We start from the raw sequence: 18,955 nt of genomic DNA, 5'->3' as shown, positions 1-18,955 counted from the left end.
ATTTGAAGAGGGATATAATTACGTTAGAGGCAGTTCAGCGGAAGTTCATTAGATTGATTCCAGAGATGAGGGGTTTTGTCTTATGAAGGTAGATTGAGCAGGCTTAGGCCTATACTCACTCAAGTTTAGAAGAATGTGAGGAGATCTATTTAAGGTATATAGGATGATAAAAGGTATTGACAAAGTAGACGTAGAGCAGGTGCTTCTTGTGGGGCAATCTAGAGTGAGAGGTTATAATTTTGGGATGAGGGGTAGTAGATTTAAAACTGAGATAAGGAGAAATTACTTCTCTCAAAGGGTTGTGAATCTATGGAATTCGCTACCCCAGAGTGCAGTGGATGCCAGGACTTTGAGTAAATTTAAGGAGGAGATAGACAGATTTTTAATTCGTAATGGGTTGAAGGGTTATGGAGAACGGGCAGGAAAGTGGAGTTGAGACCGAGAGGAGATCAGCCATGATCATACTGAATGGCGGACTGGGCCTGAGTGGCTGAATTGCCTATTTCCAGTTCTTATGAAGGAGTACTAGTTAATTAGCTGAGGCAGGGAAGTAGGTAGTAATACGGAGGCTTCAATGAGATTTCCTGCGGTCCAGAGTCGATGGTGAGCATTTTCGGGGCCATTCCCTCCTGATTGTATATCACTATTCTACCATCCTATTGGTAGGGGAGGATATATCCAGGGATGAGCATGGAGTCTGGAATGTTGACTAAAATTGGGGATTTGGAGAGTGTTGCTATTTGACACCAGTTAGCGAGGAAGACTATGAAATGTTGACTGAGCTGCCTTTGTCATGTCCTGCCTAGGTCAATTTTGGGTGGACATTCCTTCTGATGAGTGGCAAGGAAGTCAGCACGTTCTCCCTGTGTCTGCGTGGGTCCGTGTTCTGGTTTCCTCCCACAAGTCCTGAAAAACGTGTTTTTAGGTAATTTGGACATTCTGAATTCTCCCTCCGTGTACCCGAACAGGCGCCAGAATGTGGTGACATGGGGCTTTTCACAGTAACTTCATTGCAGTGTTAATATAAGCCTACTTATGACGATAAACATTTATCATTATTATTAATATAGCAGTTTCATACAACTGTGTGTCTGCTAGCCATTTCAAAGGACATTTTGAGTCAACCACATGACTGTAGGCCTGGAGTCATACACAGGTCAGACTGGGTTAGGATGCCAGATTTCCTTCCCTAAAGGGAATTAGTGAAACAAATGAGTTTTTTTTTATAACAATCCAATAGTTTCACGGTGCCCATTACTTATACCAGCTTTTTATTCCAGATTTAATTTAATTTCCCTACCTGCTGTGGTACGATTTGAATTTGTGTCTCTGGATCGTCTCAGGATTACGAACATAAGCACTATGCTACAATATCCTTAATATCCTCTAGTTTAGGAAATAATATCTACCGCATTCCCTCGAGTCCCCCTCATCCACGCCTTCCAACTCCCTTTCCTGTTACTATCCAGAATTATCCTTATGGCAAAAGGGGTAGATTTGGCTGTATGGCTGAAGAGTGTTAATATTCTGTAGCATTGTCAACAGCAGGTTACTGGACAGTAACTGCTGTAAGTGGAGCAGCTCTCCTCCATGAGTCACTGCCTGTGGGCGAAGCAATTTGTGTTGACTGTGACGTCTCCATGAGAAAACAACTAAAAACACACACTAAGTGTGAAGTGAATTATTTTGGTAGGAAAAATTAGGAGAGGCAATATGAATTAATGGCACAATTTGAAAGGGAGTGAAAGAACAGGAACAGCTGGACATTTATGTACACAAATCTTTGATGGCGAGAGGACAAATTGAGAAAGTTGTTAAAATATACAGAGACACATGGTAGAAAGACAAGGAAACTGGACCTTGGAGTAGAGTAGGTTAAGATACTTGATAGAGGTATTCAAAATCATAAATGATTTTGATAAGAATAAATGGGAAAATCTTTCCAATTACAGAAGGGGCTATGATTAGGTCATGAATTAACATGAATGTCAGAATAACCCGAGGTGACATGAGGGAAAAAAATTATACATTGTGTTGTCATGAGCTGGAATATACGGTCTGAAAGAGTGGGGGAAGCAGATTTAATAACCACTTTCAACAAGGGAACTGGTAAATGCTTAAAGGGAAATAAATTACCGAGCTTGGGGAAAGAGCAGGGGGGTGGTACCAATCGGATAGTTTTACCATTGAGTTGAATGGTCTGTGCTATATCATTCAATAGCCACATCAGCAAGGTACGAGGGGCTGTCAGGAGCTCATGAAACCACACCCTAGCAAAGAGACTCAATTAATGAGAACTGGGGTAGGGTGTGAAATTGGCAGACAGTCAACGAGGTGTAGAGAGGTTGGGGAATGCTTCCAGGCCCATCAAGCTGGTTCCTTCCAGAGGGAAAACACAGAAACTATTTCACTACCCTGTCCATTTCTAGTGAAAGGTTTTATGGTTTCTGCCTGCCCACTTCCAAATTATTGTATTTAGAGGAATTCTAGAATATATATAGAATAAAATTTGCATGCAAAATTGTAGTATTATCTTACACCCAACATTACACCTTCCAGTGTAGCTATGTTTTGTTGAGTGAATCTTCTGTAGTACAATTGTATATTCTGTCTGCCTCATCTGTGAACGGAGGGGTAAGTGCTTCATCATATTACCTTTCCAGATATGTTTATGCATGTTCTATATTTTGCGAAGCATTGTTCTGTATCTGAATAATTGGACTGGATGTCACATTGAGTTTTTGTTTTAAAAATGCCGAAAAGAATATAACCCCTTGCCCAAGCCACTGACTGCATCCCTTTCCTTAACCATAGTCTGAGATTGAATCATACTGTACACACCCATCATGTCCTGTTCAACCCTGAGTTAAGATTCTGACTCCATGGTCACGATTCTCCGATCGCGGGACATAATCTCGGCGCCGTCGCGTTTCACGACGGCGCGATTCTGGTCCCCATAGGGGGCCAGCACGGCACTGGAGCGGTTCACGGCGTTCTAGCCTCACTTCCTGGTGCGCACTGGGCGCAGCGCCAACCCACGCATATGCAGTGGCTTTATGGAACGCGCTGGCCCCGAGGCAACATGCACAGGGGTTCTGGGGCCGGACGCACAACAAAGTAGGCCCGGGGGGGGGGGGAGCGGCCAGCCTGCCGATTGGTGGGCCCCGATCGCAGGCCAGACCCCATCGGAGGCCCCCCCCTCTCTCTCCACAGGCCGCCCCCCGACCCTTCGCGCAGAGTTCCCGCCGGCAGTGACCAGGTGTGGACAGCGCCGGCGGGACTCTGCTTTTTCGCTTGGCCCATCCGGGCTGGAGAATTGGTGGCCCGGCCTCGAAGCGACAGGCGCCGCGCCGGCGCAAATGGCGCCGATTCTCCGCACCTCGGAGAATTGCAGGCGTGGCGCGGTTGCGCCGATTCTCCGGCCCTGCGCGGGGCTGGGAGAATCGCACCCCGTGTTCTTTCCATCAAAAGGACCATCTACATTTACTAATCTCAGCCCATCAGCGACTAAAATTCTCATTCCTGCACTTACCATCTCCAGATTTAGCTATTCTGATCTATTCCTGGCCAGCATGCCCATTTTCCACCCTCACATTTGAGTTCATCCAAAACTTTGTTTCTGGATTCCTAACCCAGACCTCTCCCGACTTCTCCTTTTTTAAGACCTTCCTTACTTAAACTTTTAGCTTTCACTGTGTTTTTGGTCACCCCTGTTTCTTTCTGTTGCTCGACACCCATTTTTCCATTCTTTGTCATTGCTACCTTGGGATGTTTCATGTAAAGGAACATACTTCTATTCACAAGTATTGATGGGATATTCAATATAATTTTAATTTAAAAAAAAACATTGTTTCCAATGTTGCAGACCTCTGCCTATAAAAAAACATCTTTGAGTGCAACAGCACAGAGGAAGAAACCTGGACCAAAACCAGAAATTACCGAAGAACAAAAGCAGGAAATCCGAGAAGCATTTGACCTGTTCGACACAGATGGCGCTGGATCTATTGATGTGAAAGAATTAAAGGTATTGGCTGTTCTAGTGGTTAAATTGTAGGTAATCACCCCGCGAGTAAAAGAGACTGTACCTAGAGTGTAGTCGGGAGGGGGGGGGGGGGGGGGGGGGGGGTTTGGCGCTGCCGAACATTTGCAGCTACTATTGGGCGGCTAACATAGCCATGATTAGGAAATGGGTATTGGGGGAGGGGTCGATGTGGGAGCGGTTAGAGGCGGCCACATGTAAAGGTACCAGCCTAGGGGCACTTGTAACGGCACCTCTGCCGTTCTCGCCGGCCTACTACTCCTCTAGACCGGTGGTGGTGGCGGCATTAAAGATCTGGGGTCAGTGGAGAAGGCACAGCGGGGTGGAGGGAGCCTCAGTCTGGACCCTGATACGTTATAATCACAGATAGACGGGCAAGATAGATGGAGGTTTTCAAAGCTGGCATAGGGCAGGCATTAAAAGGATAGGGGACCTGATCATTGACGGGACCTTTCCCAGCCTGAAAGCGCTAGAGGAGAAATTCAGTTTGCCCCCTGGAAACACTTTCAGATACCATCAGGTACGCGGCTTACTGAAAAAACAGGTGGTATCATTCCCGCTGCTACCCCCACGCAGGATACAGGATAGGGTGGTCTCCGGCACATGGGTTGGGGAGGGGAAGGTTTTGGACGTTTACCGGGAACTTCAGGAGGTGGAGGAAGCCCCAGTGGAGGAGCTTGAGGGCCAATGGGAGGAGGAGCTAGGTGGGGAGCTGGATGCGGGCCTGTGGGCGGACGCCCTAAATAGGGTCAATTCCTCTTCATCATGTGCCAGGCTTAGGTTAATCCAGTTTAAGGTGGTCCACCGGGTGACAACCAGGATGAGCAAGCTCTTTGGGGTTGAGGATAAATGTGCGAGGTGTGCGGGAAGCCCTGCAGATCATGTCCATATGTTCTGGGCATGCCCGGCTCTTGAGGGATTCTGGCAGGGTTTTGCCAAGGCAATGTCCTAGATCTTAGGGTGGTGCCGAGTCCAGAGATAGCGATCTTTGGTGTGTCAAACAATCCGGGAGTTCAGGAAGCGAAAGAGGCCAACGTATTGGCCTCTTAAATGTGGAGGGACTCGAAGCCCCCGAGTGTAGAGACCTGGGTTAGTGACATGGCTGGGTTTCTCAGTCTCTGGAAATTAAAGTTTGCCTTGAGAGTGTCCATGGCGGGGTTCTCTCGGAGGTGGCAGCCGTTCCTCGACTTTCTAGGAGAGCAGTAAAGGTCAGCAGCAGCAGCATTCTGGGGGGGGGGGGGGGGGGGGGGGGGGGGTGGGATTGTTGAGTTGTATTGTTCTTTTCTTTGTATATATGGTTAACATTTATTTTGTTCTGTTAATTGTTACGTACGGGTAAGCAAAAATTTTGTTTCTGACAAGTTTGAATAAAAAAAACCTGTATTTAACCTTTTTTTTAGGATGTTGATGTTTCTTGAAAGATAATCTCAATGTAACTAGAAATCCCAGTGCTCGTACCAATAGGCAGGTCATTCTTGTGTACTGCTGAACTGAATGTCTCACATAACATCAGCAGTGTAACTGTAATAACCCCAGCAGAGGACAGGCTAGACAAAATAAAGGTTTATTTCTTAACAGAATTAAAGCCGCAGCCGTGGTGTACAATGCTCTAGTCCTAGCCCGGGACCATGAGGAACTGCCAGTCTGGATCTGGGTCACCGTACTTAAGGTCCCATGAGCGAGCCTCCGTCCGCTCAATTATGGGAACTCATACTCCACGAACCCCACGGCGAGGTCAGTCGACGATTCCCCTGTGGTCTTTGTGGGGGTTATAATAGTAACATTACCAGCTCTCCTACTCTTGGTCGACACAAATGAATCATGTGGCTTCCAGGTTTGTTCCTAACTATCTTGGATTATAAGAACTTGAGTTTTCTTGGTTACTTATGCACCCTGTTCCTTATAAGTAAAGAGATGTTTTAAATTTCAATTTGTTGATTGAATGCACTTGGCTAGATAAGCCCCTGTCAGTCATTGATCTCAACAATCAATTGACCATGACAAGTATATTAATTTTCAATTTAATTCCTTTTTCAGGTGGCAATGAGAGCTTTGGGATTTGAACCCAAGAAAGAAGAAATAAAGAAGATGATTGCAGAAATTGATAAGGAAGGCACTGGGAAGATTGACTTTAATGAATTTTTGGTTGTGATTACGCAAAAGATGGTAAAAAATTTTTTAGTTTCCTGTAAATTTCAATGTTTCAATTTAATTTTTTTTTAAGAAAATATTTTTTTGAGGCATTTATTATTTTAACAACTTTTAAACATCAAATTTCAATAAAAACAAAACCACAATAATATACCCAACAAACCCCCCTCCCGCCATGTCTCTAACCCACACCCCTGACTTTGGGGGCTCTGAATCCCTCTACCCTAGTAAGATCTGTCTCTGGGCCACCAGGGAGGCAAAGGGCAGGACGTCGGCCTCTCTCGCCCCCTGGGCTCCCGGATTTTCCGACACACCGAAGATCGCCACCTCTGGACTCGGCACCACCCTCATTTGTAATACCTCTGACATGACGTCAGCAAACCCCTGCCAGAAACTCCTCTGCCTTGGACATGCCCAAAACATATGGACATGGTTCGCAGGACCCCCTTGCACAGTGCCCACACCTTCCCAACTCCTCAAAGAACCTGCTCAAAAGGGCCACAGTCATGTGTGCCCTGTGGACCACCTTAAACCGTATCAGGCTGAATCTCTCCTCAGGGCCTCCTCCCATAACCTGGCCTCTAACTCCCCGCCCAGCTCTTCTTCCCACTTTCTCTTCACCTCCGCTACTGGGGCCCTCTCCCACTCCATCAGCTACCTTCCCCTCTCCTACCCCTGTTGTCGACACCATCTTCTCCTGTAGCCCCTGGGGCGGCAGATATGGGAAGGTCGAAACCTGCCTCCGCACAAAATTCATTACCTGCAGGTACCGGAACCCATTCCCCCTGGCAACTCAAACTGCTCCTCCAGGCTCAGGAAACTCTCATCAACAAAGAGATCCCCAAAACTCTGGATCCCTGCCCGCATCTACCCCGATTGCCCCCCCCCCGGAGGGAACAGGTTATTATCACATATCGGCACCTACACCGATGCACCCTCTATCCCATCTGCTGCCTCCACTGTCCCCATACTCTCGGGGCTGCCACTGCTACCGGGCTTATAGAGTACCGAGCTGGCGAGAATGGCAGAGGTGCCGTCAATAATGTCCCCAAACCCGTGACCCCCCAATCCCCCGCTCCAACTGCACCTTTTTCACCCGCGGGGTTTTACCCGCCCGAACAAATGCCGAGATCTCTGTATTCACCTTTTTGAAGAATGCCTTGGGAATAAAGATTGGGAGACTCTGGAAAACAAACAAAAACCTCGGGAGAACCGTCATTTTAACCTACTGTACCCTCCCCGCCAATGACAACATGAACGCATCCCACCTTGAAAAATCCCCCTCAGCTGTTCGACCAGCCGCTCCAAATTCAGTTTATGCAGCTGCACCCACTCCCGCGCCACCTAGATACCCAAATATCAAAAGCTCCCTCCCACCACCTTGAAAGGCATCTCACCCAGTCTCTTCTGCCTCATCGCCTGGATCGCAAAGATCTCACTCTTACCCATATTCAGTTTGTATCCCGAAAACCGACCAATTTCCAGATGGTGCCGGAGCGAGGCGAGTTCTTGCAAGCTGTGCCCAAAATACCCTCTAATTCTATCTTTTACACTCGTTCTATGCTTTTAAAACTTTGTTAATGGACCTACCTCGTATTAAGTTGATCTTTCTCTACACCTTGCTGTAACTGTAACATTATATTCTGCAGTCTCTCCTTCCCTATGTACGGTATGCATTGTTTGTACAGCATGTAAGAAACAATACTTTTCACTGTATACTAATACATGTGACAATAATAAATCAAATCAAATCAAAAAATTCCCCCAGCGGGTCCGATATGTACAGCAGCAGATTGCCTGCGTAAAGCGATAACCCCCAAGTACTATTCCCTGCCAGACCCTCCACGCTCTCCATGCCAATGCCAACGAATCTATAATGTGGAGATGCCGGCGTTGGACTGGGGTGAGCACAGTAAGAAGTCTTACAACACCAGGTTAAAGTCCAACAGGTTTGTTTCAAACACGAGCTTTCGGAGCACGGCTCCTTCTTCAGGTGAATGGAAAGGCTTGTTCCAGAAATGTTTATATAGACACAGTCAGAGATGCCCCGGAATGCGAGCACCTGCAGGCCTTCAGGAGACGCGACAACGCAAAATTGCTGAGCAAAAACTTATAGCTAAGTTCCGCACGCATGAATGCGGACTCAACCGGGATCTGGGATTCATGTCGCATTACATTCGGCCCCCACCAACAAGCCTGGACTTGCAGAGGCCTACCGACTGAACTGGCTTGGGACAATTCACACCTCTTTAACCTGGAGTTACCTCTCTCTCTGCATCTTTGATGATTTGATTGCCTGCAGGTGCTCGCATTCCGGGGCATCTCTGACTGTGTCTATATAAACATTTCTGGAACAAGCCTTTCCATTCACCTGAAGAAGGAGCCGTGCTCCGAAAGCTCGTGTTTGAAACAAACCTGTTGGACTTTAACCTGGTGTTGTAAGACTTCTTACTGTGCTTAACGAATCTATAGCCAAGGCAAACAACAGTGGGGAAGGTGGGCATCCCTGTTTTGTGTCCCGGTGTAACCTGAAGTAGTTCGATCTCGCCCGATTCATCTGCACACTCGCCACCGGTGCCTGGTATAGCAACCTGGACCCAACCCACAAATCCCTGACCAAACTGCCCCAGGACCTCACACAAGTATTCCCACTTCACCCGATCAAAGGCCTTCTCTGCGTTCATCACCACCTCGTGCCCCTCTGGAGGCATTATGATTACATTAAACAGCCTCTTAATATTGGTCACCAAATACCACCCCTTAATGAACCATGTCTGGTCCACCTCTTCTCCCCCCCCCCCCCCCCCCCCCCCCCCCCCCCCCAATTATCCCTGGGACGCAATCCTCAATCCTTGTGGGCAGGATCCTTCGCCAACAGTTTGGCATCCGGATTTAACAGGGAGATCGGCATTTTTTCCCCACAGTTTTCCGGGTCTTATCCCGTTTTGAAATGAGGGAGAGCAACGACTGTGACATCGGGGGAAGCACTTTTCGAATTCCACCGGGTACCCGTCCGGTCCAGGGGCCTTACCCGATTGCATCGCCTCCAACCCCTTCACTACTTCTACAAGCCCGATTGGGGCCCACAAACCCTCCACCAACTCCTCGTCCATCTTCGGGAACTCCAACCCTCACAGAAACCTCCTCATCCCCTCCTCCCCGGCCGGGGGTTCCGACTTATACAATTTACTATAAAACTCCCGAAACACCCCATTCACTCCCACCGGGTCTAAGACCGTGTTCCGTCCCATGTCCTTCACTTTCCCAATTTCTCTCGCCGCCTCCTGCTTCCTCAACTGGTGCGCTAACATCCTGCTCGCTTTCTCCCCATACTCGTATACTGCCCCTCTTCCCCTTTGCAGCTGCCCTACCGCCTTGCCAGTGGTTACCAACTCAAATTCCATTTGCAGTCTCTGGCGTTCCTTTAGCAGCCCTTCCTCCGGGGTCTCTGCATATCTCCGGTCCACCCGCAGGATTTCCTCCACTAGACTTTCTATTTCCACCTGCTCCGCCTTTTCCCAATGCACCTAAATCAAAATGAACTCCCCCCGACTACTGCTTTCAGTGCCTTCCAGACCATACCTGCCGAAACCTCCCCCGAATCATTAATCTCCACATACCGCCGTATGGCCCTCCTCACCCGCTCACACACCGCCTCTGCTAACAATTCCACATCCAGCCTCCATTGCGGGCACTGCCCCCCCCTTACTCACTTGTGAATCTACTCAGTGCGGGGCATGGTCCGACACCACTACTGCCAAATACTCAACGTCCACCACTCCTGCCAGCAACGTCTTATCTAGCACAAAAAATCTATTTGGGAGTACACCGTGTGTACATGGGAGTAAAATGATTGTACAGGGCTGTCTTGACCTTGATGAAACTCACCCTCCTCTTGGCCAACTCTGCACCCAGGTCCTGGTATATTCGAATTTCATTGCCCTACCAGGTGCAGCGCCTCGTCTGCCGGGCCCACCTCACAATCTGCTCCTTGTCCAGGAACCGGTGTAGCCGCACCACCATCGCCCTCGGTGGCTCGCTCCCCTGGGGCTTCCTCATTAGCACCTTGTGTGCTCGATCCACCTCCGCACCCTCTCCAAGCAGCTTCTCCAGCATCCTCCCCACAAACGCGGCAGCATCAGCTCCTTCACTCCACTCTGGCAGGCCAATCATCCTAATACTCTGCCTGCGAAACCGTTTCTCTAGGTCCTCGGCCTTCTCCTGGAGCCGCTTCTGCCGATCGCACATCAGCACCATCTTCACTGCCATCGAGGCAAATTGCTCCTCATGTTCCCCACCACCTCCTCCTCTATCTTCTGGATCGCCTGACGCTGGACCGCCAGCCTTGTCTCAACGTGGTCAACCACCACCTTAATCGAATCCACCGCCCGAGCAAGGTCCTCCAGACTCTCCTTCCATTGATAGGTGAACTTCTTGTTCAAGAAGCTCACCAGCTTCTCCGTCAACCACTGAGCTGGCAGGGTTGCTCCCTTCCCCTCCGCCATCTCCACGTGCATCACAGGTGCCGCACCAACTCCAAACGACTGATTTCCCTTTCCCCTCAGCTCCATTCACCAGAGGGTAAATCTTTTCCTCTCACTCTCCTGCACCTTTATTCAGCCTCACATCCACTTGTTAGCTGGGGAAAAGGTCCGAAAAACTGCCACGAGCGGAAGCCACCAAATGTGCAACCACTCACTCCATGGTTACCACTGAAAGTCAAAAGATGGTCATTTTTAAAGCAAAAATGACTGTTGCATTATTTTCTTTAAAAAATTAAGCTGGGGCTATGTTCTCCGTTTGGGAGACTGTGAGCGGGATTCTCCGGTCGGCGATGTCAAAACCGTGTTCGGCGACCAGCCGGAGAATCCCCTTTCGCGCCGAAATCGGGAGCAGCGCCGATTTTGCAATGCTCCGCCCCCTCAAACAGCGTTCTCAATAGAGTAAGACGCACGGTGTCAGGATGGCCTCAGGAGGTTACCTGGGATCCTCACCTGATGCTCTGCCCCCAATGGGCTGAGTTCTCGACGGCGTGGAATACTTGTCCTTTTTATTTTCGTGAACCTGGCGTGGTGGCTCTGGACTGAATCCGCAGCCACTACAGACAAAAGAATTGTGGAAAGAAGTTTGCATATGCAATGGCCGATTAATCCTACTCCACTGCAGCCTTCACCACGTAATTTTATTTTATATCATAGAGAAGAAATGTCAAGTTGCTGTAATTGTGCAGGGTTTGGTATGATGTTAACCTTCATTTATTGGAAAGCAACATTGAGAAGTACAGTTGAGCTTTGTTTTTTCCGTTATTAATCCCACTTTGACCAGGTTCCCGGTTGTGTGGCGATGCATGGAAAGCTTATCTGATGTTTGGAAATTATTTTAATAACAAACTTGTAAATGGAATCTTTGCATTTGGCTGCTTTATTCAGGCTGAGAAAGATACAAAGGAGGAAATTCTGAAAGCCTTTAGGCTGTTTGATGATGACGAAACTGGACGAATCTCATTCAAAAATCTGAAGCGTGTGGCAAAGGAACTTGGAGAAAATCTCACAGATGAAGAGTTGCAGGTGAGCTTGTTGCATGTTTTATAGAAGAAAGGACCTTCATTTATACAGCACTTTTCACAACCTCCAAGTAACTTTTACTTAATGTAATGAATTGATTGTATACAGTCACTTTTATTTGGGCAAAAGCGGCAGCCAATTTGCACACTGCAAAAACACATGAGGTTAACAAATTGTTGATCTGCTTCCGAGCTGTTGGGGTGAATGATGACCAGTACATATGGAGACGTGTACTGGCACAGGGGGTTCTTGGTTTAATGTCTCATCCAAAAGATTGATTTAAACATTTAAATTTATCTTTAGGGCATTGAAGCATTTCAGTTTCTGAAATGTTAAAAATGTTAATGCCGAATGGTCATCCGCCAGAAACATTGGGCGCGATCTAACCGAATTGCAATAAAGTTCCATGTTGAGCATGTTTAGCCGGGTATTTCACGGCGCTTGCAGCATCGAGAAAGACTTTGTTGCAATCCGGGGCCTCAGTGGGGAATACCCACACGAGGCTGCATTTAGTCCCGTGCAGGAGGAGGCCGGGATGCCAATCTCTCTATCTGCGCCCTTCCCACAGTCAGTTGGAGACACTTGTTGGCTTACCCAGAAGAAGAGATCCAGGTTCTGCAGAGTACTGAACAGTCTGTGCTATTTCCTGTGTTTATTTCTGCTAACCCTTGCTTCCAGTAACAGTGTGAGAGAAAGAGAGAGACAAAATTTTTTAATGCCTCAGCGGGGATCACTTCTTGTTGTCATGTACGGAATTCAATTGAAAATAATTCAGAGTCTGGTTTTGGGCGCCTTTGGCAGGGTGTTTCATGATGGCCGCTGGGCGAGATCGCGGCCTGTTTTGGATTACACTTAGTGCCAAAATTGAGCCCCCACGAGATTCTCATCATTACTGGCTCCCTCTCCATCTGATTCATCCGACTCGTGCTTCAGCAGCTCGCCGCTAACAAGGGGGAGCTGTTTTTAAATGCTCCTTCACCACTCATTCCCTATCAACACACAAGCATGGCAGTGCACAGACCTGCCCTTCTGTCCTATGTAGACCCCCAGGGCCCTATAGGCACCGTAAGGGAGGTGGAACTGCTGGAGCCTGCCACCAAGGAGACAACAGCGGTCTCCAGTGCTTCTGAATTCGCCCCTCTTGACAGCAGTGCACTTAGAGTTGAACATTCAGGGAGTGGAACACCTTCCTGCTAATGAAGGGCACTCCCTGATGTCCCAGTGCACGCAAAGTGATATACCATCAATTGCTTCCTGGAAGAGGGGCATCCCTGTGATGGCGGAGAATCCTGCAGCCCAGGCATCTTGGTGGACTGGTCCAGCTCAAATTTGATAAAGTCTGATGTCCGGGCATGTAGGTCATCCGTGACCTCACGGATGTACTTGGAAACATAGGAATTAGGAGCAGAAGTAGGTAATTCAACCCTTCCAGCCTGCTTCGCCATTCAATCAGATCATGGCTGATCTCTTCCTGATTTGCACACCCATGTTAGTTATGCAACTTTATGCATGGTGAGGATTGTGAGGGATTCCCGGTATCGGACCACCATTTTGAGCAACGACTCGATAATGGTGTCCCTGAGCTGGGCCTGCCAAAGCGCAATTCAGCACCTCCCTCTCCTCTTCTTTCTTTCTCTCCTCCTCCCAACCCCTGGATTTTCTGGTTCTCCACAAACACGTACAGACCCCCTAAATAAGGAGACTGACCTGTCTGGAAGCTAGAGAGCAGTCTAGACAGAGCCAGCAAAAAAATAAATCACTGTTTTAACACTCTCACCTGGGTAACACACCTGCTTGCTCTTGATTTTACTCAGCTGTGATTAACAGCTTCAACACAGCTCAGCTGTCAGCATTCTTCCATACATTTTCAGTTGAGCAACTCTGAAGTGGTCTAATCGCAATGTTATAAACACCAAGCTTTGAATGACCGCTCCTGGACCACTTCAAACAGAGCTTTAAAATCACTCAACGGTGAGGGCAGGTGATTCTTAATTCTGTTTGAAGGGGGGGGGGGGGGGGGGGGGATTCGGGTCCTTAAGAGTTACCCCCTTGGCCCACCGCAAGGTCCGTCACGCCAAGGCCGTGTTTGTCATGACCATTAGTAATTCTCACCCATGTGATTCCCGGCCACGGGGACCGGAGAATCAAGCAGGCTCGGGGAATATGGTGCCCGGCACGCTAAGATGATGCACATGGGTCTCGACGACCCATTTTCATCCTCCCAGTGGCATGGAGCGATAATCTCGATCCCGATGCCAGCGGGGGCTGGAGCATTGGAATGGTACCCTTTTCTTCACAACGCAGAATTATCTGCCTCATCGGTAACTCCACTACCAGCAGCGCGAGGTGGATAATTCAGGCCCTGGTCTGCAGAACTAGATTTTGCTTTGGCATTTTATGTTGAAAACTTCCAATCTATTTCTTTTTTAAATGTATTTTATTACAAACCTGCATCAAAACAGGTTATAGTGAATAAGCACCCCGGGAAAAATACTTCCCAACAATCAACTATACAGTCTGTACAGATTTTTCCCCTTTTTCACCCCTCCCCCCAACCCTGCGCGCGAACAGCCCCTCAAACACGGTCACAAACATCCCCCACCTTTCCTCAAGCGCCCCCTGAAGAGCCCCTTAACTCATACTTTATCTTCTCTAACGGCAGGAAGTCATATTGGTCACCCAACCAAGCCACTACCCCCGGTGGCTATGCCAACCGCCACTCCAGCACAATTTGCCACCGTGCAATCAGAGAGGTGAAGGCCATGGTTTCTCTGAAACCCCTAATATCGCCACCAAAGGGTCGGGGTCCACCTCCTACTCCACTGTCCTAGCTAAGACTGTGAACACCACCGCCCTGAATCTTCCCAATTTTTTGTACCCCCAAAACATGTGCGTAGAATTCGCTGACCCCCGCCCACACCTCTCACACTCATCTGCTACCCTCATCTGCTACCCTCTTAAAGAACCCACTCATTCTCGCCCGAGTCATATGCACCCTGGGCACCACCTTAAACTATCAGGCTCATCCTTGCACAAGAGGAGGTCCTATTTACTCTATGCAGTGCCTCACTCCATACTCCCCAATTGATCTCCACTCCCAAATCCGCTTCCCATTTCTCCTCGATCTTCACCACCCGCTCGTCTCATTGCTCCCCCAGCCACTTATATATATCCCCATTTCTTCCCTCCCCTTCCACATCCGGAAGCAGGAGTTGCTGCAGCAGGGTGTATCCCGGAAACCTAGGGAACCCCCTCCAGACCTTTCGCGCAAAGTCCCTCTCGACAGATCTACCCTCTCCCTTAGCTCCTCCAGACTGGCGAACCCTTCCTCCAAATACAGTCTGAAATGCCCCCTCAACTTATTCCATATCTTCACCGTGGACTGCGCCACCGGGCTCCCTGAATACCTACTCGGAGCCATTGGCAATGCTGCCGTCACCATAGCCCTCAAATTAGGCCCCTTACAAATTCCTCCTCCCTCCGAACCCACTCTACCCCTTCTCCTTCCCATCCCCCTAAATTAGCCCGCTGTGTCAGCTCATTCATCGGGAATACCTCGCTTTTCCCTACATTCAGGTTGTACCCGAGAATACTCCAAATCTCCGCCCATAATCCTACCCATATTCTCCAACGGATCCGAAACAGGAAGAGGTCATCAGCATAGAGTGACATCCAATGCTCCCTCTGTCCCCTCATATCCCCCACCACTCTACCGACCCCCTGAGAGCTATCGGCAATGGCCAACGCAAACATCAGTGGTGATAGTGGGCACCCCTGCCTTGTACCCCTGTGTAAGTCAAAGCTTTGTGAGCTCATATCATGCGTCCTCGCCCTCACATATGGCAACCGTACACGTGCCACAAATCTCAGCCCAAACCAAAACCGTCCCAAAACCTCGAACAAGTACCGCCACTATACCCGATCAAATGCCTTTTCTGCGTCCATGGACATCACCACTTCCGGTACCAGAGCCCCCGACGGATTCATCACCACATTCAACAGCCGTCTTATGTAACTCGCGAGCTGCCTGCCCTTCACGAAGCCTGTTTGATCTTCTGCAACCACCCCGAGGACACAATCCTCCATCCTCTACGCCAACAACTTAGCCAATGCTTTCGCATCCGTGCTCAATAGTGATATGGGCCTGTACGACCCATATTTCACTGGGTCCTTCCCGTTTTCCGGGATTAGTGTGATTACTGCGTGCGTCATCGTCTCGGGCAACTCTCCCTTCTCCAGTGCTTCATTAAATAACCCCAACAGATGTTTTGCCAGGTCCGTCGCAAATTCCGTATAAAATTCTGCCGGGTACCCATCCGGGCAAGGGGCCTTCCCGACTTCATACCCCTGATACTATCCAACATCTCCCTGAGCCCCAGGGGCTCCTCCAGCGCCTGTCTCTTTGCTTCTTCCACCTGAGGAAATTCCAGCTTATCCAGAAACCGCCCCATGCGTCCTCTCCCCGGGTCAGCCTCATAAAGTCCCTGATAGTACTTCCTAAATACCTCATTTATCTTCCCTGGCTCTGAAACCACATCTCCAGCCCCAGTCCGTATCTTCAATATTTCCCTGGATGCAGCCTGCCTCCGCAGCTGGTGTGCCAGCATGCGGCTCATATTGCACCCCCCTTGCCCTTTGCAGTTGCCCGTCTGCCCTACCTTTTGTCAGCCTGTCAAGCTGCCCCTGCATCTTTTTCCTCCTCGCCAACCCTCCACGGTGGGCACCCGTGTTCACCTCCATTATCTTACTCACGAGACAGTCCTGTTCCTCCCTCCTTTCCCTATCCGCATGAGCCTTAAACAAAATAATTTTCCCCCCCCCCAGACCACTGCCTTCAGTGCTTCCCAAAAAATAGCCGTCGACACCTCCCATTCTGATTTGATTCCACATACTCCTTAATCGCCGCCCGCACCTCACCTTACCACAAAACCTCCATCTGCCAACAACCCCATGTCAAACCTCCACCGTGGCCTCCGCTCGCGTCCTGATCTAAACTGAATCTCCAGTTAATGGGACGCATAGTCCGAGATAATATCCCCGCATTCTCTGCCCCTTCACCCCAACCAAAATCTCCCGACTCACTGCAAAGTAATCAATCCTCTAATACATCTTTTATAGACGTGTGAAAAGGAGGAATACTCCCTTCCCCCTGGGTTCTGAAAGCGCCATGGATGCACCATACCCATAAACCCCTGCCAGCTCCCTTGCCATTCGTACCCTGCCCATCGACCTGGGGCTCGACCTATCCTCGGCTCCAGGACACAGTTAAAATCTCCTTCCATGATCAACTGATGCGTGGCCAAATCCGGGATCGCTGCCAGCAACCCCCCCCCCCCCCCCCCTTATAAAACCCACATCATCCCAATTTGGGGCATACACATTTACCAACACCACCGGTGCCCCTTCCAACACCCCACTCACAATCACGTATCTCCCACCCGGATCCCTCACCACCTTCCCACTCTCAAATCCCATTTTTTGCTCATTAAAATCGCCACTCCTCTCGATTTCAAATCAAACCCCGAGTGAAAAACCTGCCCGACCCACCCCTTCTTTAATCTAACCTGGCCCTTGAAAACTTCCAATCTAGAAGTAGTGCGATTTCCTTCTTGCTATCTTTTATCTTTCACGGCTATTGATTAATAAACTCCCGATTTCCAAAGACTGTCCAACATCTACAAGGCACAAGTCAGGTATGTGATGGGATACTCTCCACATTCCAAATCCATGCAGCTTCAACACTCAGGAAGTTCGACATGATCCAGGATAAGCAACCTGTTTGATTGGTGTCCCATCCACCACCTGTAACATTTAGAAGTGCAGTTGAGCTTTGTTTCGTCTGCTGCTAATCCCATTTTGACCTTGTTGTCATCTGGCTCTGCAAGTCCTGGCGGCTCCCCCTTGCCAGCACCATGGTGGCGACGCCTTCAGCAATGGTACTGTGTGACTGGGCATGCTCTGCAGTGCCTCAGCAATGTGCACCTGTGCCTGGGACATGTCCCTCAGCGACTAGGCCATAATGTCAAGGCTCTCAGCCATGGTCGTTACAGACTGAGCCTCCGGTACCACCACTCAAGACACTGACGCCGTGCTCCAGGTTTTACATTGCGATCACCACCCGAGTAGCGATGGTCTCGGTGCCACACATTGGCTTCATGATCTCCGGCACCTGCATACTTTGGGACTCTACTCGGCTTCGCAGTCACTGAGTGTTGCTGACACCCTCTCCTGAATGTTACGGCTGTGTCCTATTATCTGCCTCCGTTCTGGGAGAACCTTGTCCAGAGTCTTGGCACCTGGCTGGGACCCAGCTGAGTCCTGGGATCCAGCAGACCTCCGACGGCTGTCCCCCATGGATGTGCCCACCTCCACCTAAGGGGAAAGAGTGGGTGAACTGACAAACAAAGCTTCAACCTATGAGAATCTGGTGAGGATGAGGGCCTCCCTGATCTTCCGGACATGCCAGCCACTTGCCGCCACATGACCCCCATCCTCCTGAGAGTCCTCCAGGGGCTCGCCCTCCACTCGCTCCTTCTCAGACAAGACCTCATGTCCCTCAACCTCCAGCATGTCACCCTGCTGCTGTGCCAGGTTATGAAGGACTCAGCTGACCACCACAAAGTGGGAGACCCTCTTGAGGGGTGTACTGCAGGGCACCAAAAAAGCGGTCCAGGCATCGGAACTGAATTTTGAGCAGTCCAATGCACCGCTCAATGACCGCACGGGTGGCAGCATAGGTCTTGTTATATAGCGTCACCGCCTCGCCTCTGGCGTCCGCACTGGCGCCATCAACCAGAACCTCAAGAATCAACCAGTCATCCTGGAGTGGTCATGCAAGATGAGGATCTCAGTGTTCCAGGATTTGGCTGTCATGCACACTCTCTGGGGGGGGCACCTTCCAGCTAATGAAGGGCACTCCCTGATGTCCCAGTGCACGCAAAGTGACATACCATCAATTGCTTCCTGGAAGTGGGGCATCCCATCGATGGTGGAGAATCCTACAGCCCAGGTATCTTGATTGACTGGTCCAGCTCAAATTTGATAAAGTCTGATGGCCAGGCATTCAGGTCATCTGTGACCTCACGGATACACTTGGGATCATAGAATTAGGAGCAGAAGTAGGTAATTCAGCCCCTCCAGCCTGCTTTGCCATTCAGTCAGATTATGGCTGATCTCTTCCTGGTCTCAGATCCACCTTCAT

The 18,955-nt window shown here is 49.4% G+C and overlaps 2 protein-coding genes across 3 annotated transcripts in view; one reads left to right on the top strand and one right to left on the bottom strand.

Annotated features, from left to right (window-relative positions):
* nsdhl (NAD(P) dependent steroid dehydrogenase-like) overlaps nt 1-18,955 on the bottom strand; it is a 66,840-nt gene that overhangs the window by 37,946 nt on the left and 9,939 nt on the right. The gene's annotated exons all lie outside the window — the stretch shown is intronic.
* Nucleotides 1-18,955, top strand: part of LOC119951764 (centrin-2) — a 30,616-nt gene that overhangs the window by 6,009 nt on the left and 5,652 nt on the right. Inside the window, exons 2-4 of the mRNA XM_038775104.1 lie at nt 3,866-4,024; nt 6,077-6,205; nt 11,620-11,757. Of these exons, the coding sequence (XP_038631032.1) occupies nt 3,866-4,024; nt 6,077-6,205; nt 11,620-11,757 (426 nt within the window). The remainder of the gene's footprint in view (nt 1-3,865; nt 4,025-6,076; nt 6,206-11,619; nt 11,758-18,955) is intronic.

This window comes from Scyliorhinus canicula, chromosome 17, assembly GCF_902713615.1.
Source record: "Scyliorhinus canicula chromosome 17, sScyCan1.1, whole genome shotgun sequence".
NCBI lineage: Eukaryota > Metazoa > Chordata > Chondrichthyes > Carcharhiniformes > Scyliorhinidae > Scyliorhinus > Scyliorhinus canicula.
Note: the sequence above shows the minus strand (reverse complement) of the source record. Positions and strands in the feature narration are given on the sequence as shown.